Raw genomic sequence first — 5,540 nt, 5'->3', positions numbered from 1 at the left:
AGGGCCATGAGGATTGAGGATTGGAGCAAAACTGAAAAACCTGTTTCCTGGCATCAGGTGGACATCTCAGACAGAACATGGCGACCCCTTTGCCCCCAGATACTGTGGAATTTAGCTCAGATTTATCCCACTGATATTGTGGGATTTACTGTGGGATTGAGTGGATGTAACTTTTCCTAAAGCCAAAGCAGCAGAGGCTTCCTGGACACACAGGCAGGACAAAGATCCCTTTCCTGTAGGTTTGCCTGGATGCAGAACTGCCTCACTTTCATGGGCTCCTGGGTAAGAGCCATGTGTCCCTTTGGACAGGAATTTACCCAAGCAAATCACTTTATGGCAGAGCAAAGCACTTAAAGCCAACACCTGTCTTTCTGTCATGTCTGTGTCGTATTTCTGGACCCATTCCTGAATTTCCTTCTCTGCTTTGCACTTTTCCTGAAACACAAAACAAGATCAGATCCTTGAAGACATCTGAGGCCTGGTAAGAAGTGTCCTGAGTGAGAAAACAGGGAAACTTTAAGCCACATCATCATTATATCTAAGTATTTGAGCCACAGCATCATTATATATCTGAATATTTCACCTCCTCCCTGTGACAAGCTTCCCTCAGCTGACACATACGTGGTTTGCCCTGGTTTAAGGATTCTCCTGGGACATTCCCAGAGGGCTTTATTTGGTTTACAGCATGGAGCTGGGGGGATGAACAGCACCTGGAAGTTGCTTTCTGCAGGAGGAAATGAACGTGTCTGATGGAATGTGGCAAGTCATCGACACACTGAGGCAACCAGCTTTAAACTGAAGCAGGAGAGAACTGCAAAACCTGAATTTGGGACAGAAAGTACTCAGAAGATGGTGCCTTTTAGAAGAAAGAGATCTTTCTGGCTGTACAACAGTTAACAGTGGCTGTACTCCTGTACAGCCTGGGGCAGGTTCCCTCCAGCTCTGGATGTGTGCTCCGTGGAATCACTCCTGCTGCATTTCCTGTGTGGCACTACCCCAGGATGGCCCAAGGGCTCCCAGGCCATCACGAGGTCCCACCTGAGCTATTCAGACCACAAGTACAACTTGTACTTGCTGAGTAAAGGAGGCTTCTGTGGTCAGTAAATGCATCTGCCGGGGTGCTGGAATGAGCTGAGCTGTCCAAAGCAGCCCTGCTGTGGCAGGAACTGCAGCAGGAACTGCCTGACACAGCCCTTCTGCCAAAGATTTTGGGCCTTGTACTGCAGCTCTAACTTAGGTCTGATGTTTTGTCAGTGCCCAGCCCTTCATGTTGTACCACCCAATGCAAGAGTGAGAGATGCCCCATCACCACCTGGGCTTCCTGCCCATGGGAGGCTGCACTGGTTTGGAGAGAATACTCAGAAAGAGCAAAATGAGAAGGAAAATGCCCTTTTTCCAGTTCTCAGTTCTCTGTGTCACCAGTGTGTTCTGCTCAGGGCAGAGCTGTTGCTACAGGGGCCTGAGCCTGCCTGCTGGTCCCATTCCTCCTCCTGAGTCTGCTCAGCCCTGGGGACAGGGACTTTGGGGTGCTGCTGGGTGAGGGCTGCACCTGCCCCACCCTGACACCCCCTCAGCCCTGGGCTGAGCTCCCAGTGTGGGCAGCAGGGCAGGGGATTCTGCTCCTCTGCCCCACTCAGGTGAGACCCCACCTGCAGAGCTGCCCCAGCCCTGGGGCCAGCACAGCGAGGACCTGGGGCTGCTGGAGAGAGTCCAGAGGAGGCACCAGAGATGCTCCCAGGGCTGGAGCCAGGCTGGGAGAGCTGGGGGTGCTCACCTGGAGAGGAGAAGGCTCCAGGGAGAGCTCAGAGCCCCTTGCAGGGAAGGGGCTCCAGGAGAGCTGGAGAGGGACTGGGGACAAGGGATGGAGGGACAGGACACAAGGAATGGCTCCCACTGCCAGAGGGCAGGCATGGATGGGATATTGGGGATTGGGAATTGTTCCCTGGTAGGGTGGTGAGGCCCTGGCCCAGGGTGCCCAGAGCAGCTGGGGCTGCCCCTGGATCCCTGGCCGGGCCCAAGGCCAGGTTGGACAGGACTTGGAGCACCCTGGGATAATGGAAGGTGTCCCTGCTCGTTAGAGGGAGTGGCACTGAATGGGCTTTAATGTCCCTTTCCACACAAACTCTTCTGGGATGATTCTATGAAATTACATTTCCCCCCATTCAGCCCAGCCTGACTCCTTGGCTTGTCTGTTCTGCCAAGCTGGGGGCAGAGCAGGATCTGCTGAGCCCTCAGCATCAGATGCTTCCTGCCAAGGCAATATTGTTTGCTCTGCTCCCCCTACAGCAGATCCCTGGTTTGTCACTATCCCACACATGTCCTGCTCCTGCTGGCTGCCCTGAGCTCTGCCTGGTGTCACAGCACAGTGGGAAGGTGTTCCCAGAGCCAAGGCAGGCAGCAGGAGCAGGACCTGTGACAGCTCGGTCCCTGCTGTCGCTGCAGGGCTGCTTTCCACTGGAATCAGCAGAGCATGAGGACAGGGCGGGTGTGCTCTGACAAACACCATGTGCATCCTGCCAGGAACAAGCAGGGACTGGGGGACTCCTTGCAGTAGGCAGCAGCCGGAGCTGACAGCTCTGCAAAAAGGCTTCAACCTCCTGTCCCAGGGCTCTCCTCCCCTTTACCTTCCTGAGAACCAGCTCTGAGGCTCGATGCTCCAGCACCAGTGCATTGAACTGTGTTCCCAGGCGCTGAATGTCCTCCTTCAGCCTGGCACACCTCTCCTGGGAGGCTTTCTCATCCTCTTTTTTCTGCTTTTCCCCTTCCTTCATGATCAGCCGGATCTCAGCCTTGCAGTTCTTGGCCAGATCTTCCATGGTGGTTTTGAGGTCTTCGATTGTTTTGTCCTTCCTGCTAACCTAGACCAGAGAACAAGAGGAATACTTTGGGAAATGCCCCTGAAGCATAAGGTGAGCAGGAGAAGAAAAAACATTGCAAAGCTGGAGGAGATCCAAGAAGGGACCCCAGGGGCCAGCTCAGGTAGCACCAAGGCCCTGCCACTGCTGGCTGAGGGAAGAGTCAGATTTACACAGGAGCTTTCGAAACCTTCCCCTGGTTCCTCTGGGAACCTGTTAGTAAAGACACAGAACAAACCATCCCAAGCCCCACTGGCACTGCCACCTGAGGAGCAGCCAAAACAGATTCCCTGGAGATAGCCCTGTGGCTCCCTCAAGGGCTGGATCAGGCTCTGAGTGACTGTCTGGGGGACAAGCTCAGGGAGGGAAATCCCCAGCTGGGATCAGTGAAACAGATTTATTCCCTATGTCCTGGACAAGCTGCCAAATTGCACATAAAAATCTCAATTCCCAGAACTCCAAGGAGCAGAGGGAAAGGGGAAAGCAGGCCCTTGGCTCTGCCACCAGTGAGCAGGGCAAAGCCTTCTCAGCCAACACCTCTTGCAGGGAGGAGAAAGAGAAACCCAGGTAGAAAACTAAGGATTGTTGTCAGACGCTCTGGGCTTGGTACATACGCTGGGAAAGTGCCTGGGAAGTGCCCAGTCAATTATCTGCACCTCAGCTGCAGATAAAATTAAAGATTCATGTAATTTGTATAATCACTGATTAATCACAAAGGCTCCAAAGCAGCTGTTAGAGTCAGGAGTCACAGAAATGTTGGTTTTAAGCAGGAGTGAAGACAGAGCAAATATTAAAAATGGATTTTAATCAGAGCAATCTCTCCCTCTAATGATTTTTCATTCTTTCAGCAGCAGGGAATGAAGCAGCTGGCATTGTCACCCTGCCAGGATACCACCACAGCACTTTGTGCCTGTCCTGCCACTCCTCTGGAACTCAGGGACTTATATTGTTTAAGTTGGCTGGTGACAACAGGTTCAAAACATGCCAAATTTGAGCTAAAAAAAATCAAGCATGCAATATGCATTTTTCATTATATTTTACAATAAAAATAGTATTTTTTAGATCTGGTTTAGAAAGGATTTCTGGAACTTGCTCTTTAGCAACTGCAATAAAAGGATTGGTTTATAGTTAGCAAGGTTTTGCTCCAGTAAAAAGCAAGTTTCCACTTGGTTGGAAAACACATTCCCACAAGGTCATACCTCTTCATCTCGAGTCTGGATGACTCCTGCCAGCTCTCCCTGTAGAGCTGAGATAATTTCTGTGTTTTTCTCAACCTGGAGGGAAATGTCTTTCATGAATTGAATCATTTCCCTCTCCTCATCAGGAGTGGTCAGGAGCCTCTCGAGCGTGAAGTCCCGGAACTCCATGAAGGCTTTGATGAACACATCAGCTGGTGACTCTTTCACCCGAACTTCGAATTTCAGCCCATGGTAAAGCAAGGGGTTGGCCAGGAAGAGCCTCAGGATGTTTCTCAGGGAACATTTCAGGCGTTTCTCCACAGCTCTCATGGTCTTTGCATCTCCAGGGCTGGTGTGCAGGTGCTGTATTTCCATTGAAAGCCTCTGATGCTCCAAAAGGCTGCTTGTGATCTCAGGTCCCAGCATCCTAGCATACCTGTCCAGGGAGGCAGTAATCCGTGGGATCAGCCTGGTGATCTCCAGCTTGACAATGGTCTCATCCAAGACAGTTAGGATTCTTTCTGCCTCCGTGCTGTCAGGCTTTAGCTGGCGTGGATCTAACACCTTCATGACAGCTAATGGAATCCCTGCCTTCCTTGGAGTTGCCATGCCCTTCACCAAGGTTCTTTGCTCCATGAGGATGCTTGGAATGCAGCTGGATCCCGTGTTGCCATGTATTCAGTTAAACACCACTGGCCTGGGTGGTTTGGGGTCTAGCAAGGACACGGCAGCTCCTACACAAGGTGAGACTCTGGAAGAAAATGGAGGTCCCTGTGCTGCTGCTGTCACATAATCTCCCTTCTTGGATTTTCTCTCTAAAAGGAAAACACAGTGACAGCATTAGAGAAATGATGTAATTTGGGAAAGCATGAGAGTCTGAGATTGCCCTGGAGTTCTCTCTGAGTCTGGGCAGGGGGTCAGGACATGGGGTTGTGGATTAGAGCTGGTCTGTGTCCCAGAGCAGCTGTCAAACCCCCATGGGAAGGGGGTGATGGATTCCTGGCTTTGAAGGGCGGTGGGGGGAAAGCTCCCAACAGCTTCTGAGGAGCAGCTGAGGTAGAGCAGCACAAGCTGCAGCTCTGCAGTCCCCAGAGGGGTGTGGAGAGGGGTTTGGAGAGCCCTGGGGCCACCCTGAAAGGGAGGGTAGGGTTCCTAGTGGGAAACCTCTATGGGAAACCTCTGCCCTTCCAGGCCCGTCCCTGTCAGAGGGAGGAGAAGGGAGAGGGGATCTGGCAGGGACAGAGCAAGAGGAGAGAGGGGAGGGGAGGAGATGGGGACAGCTGTAGCGGAGGGGCCGACAGGGAGTGAAGGGTCCCCTCGGTGTGGGTGTGGGACAGCAGGAGGACCCCGAGACTGGGGAGAAGTCAGAGATCGGGGCGGTGATTCCCGGTGGGGAGACCCCCGTGCGAGGGGCGGGCGGCGAGGGGCCGGTGCGGGAGGATCCGGGGGCTCCGTGGGACCAGCGGCCCTGGGCATCCCGGGGGTTGCACGGGGGGTCTCCGGAGTC

General features: G+C 53.1%; 1 protein-coding gene across 1 annotated transcript in view; it reads right to left on the bottom strand.

Annotated features, from left to right (window-relative positions):
* The window catches only part of IQCD (IQ motif containing D), a 6,769-nt gene extending 1,320 nt beyond the window's left edge, over positions 1-5,449 (bottom strand). Inside the window, exons 1-3 of the mRNA XM_005427590.2 lie at positions 4,055-5,449; positions 2,625-2,858; positions 364-435 (exon numbers count right to left, since the gene is read on the bottom strand). Coding sequence (XP_005427647.1) covers positions 364-435; positions 2,625-2,858; positions 4,055-4,669 — 921 coding nt within the window. The 5' untranslated portion in view covers positions 4,670-5,449. The remainder of the gene's footprint in view (positions 1-363; positions 436-2,624; positions 2,859-4,054) is intronic.
* Positions 5,450-5,540: the final 91 nt, after the last annotated feature.

This window comes from Geospiza fortis, unplaced genomic scaffold (genome assembly GCF_000277835.1).
Source record: "Geospiza fortis unplaced genomic scaffold, GeoFor_1.0 scaffold224, whole genome shotgun sequence".
Classification (NCBI taxonomy): Eukaryota; Metazoa; Chordata; class Aves; order Passeriformes; family Thraupidae; genus Geospiza; species Geospiza fortis.
This window is presented reverse-complemented; position numbering and strand designations above follow the sequence as displayed.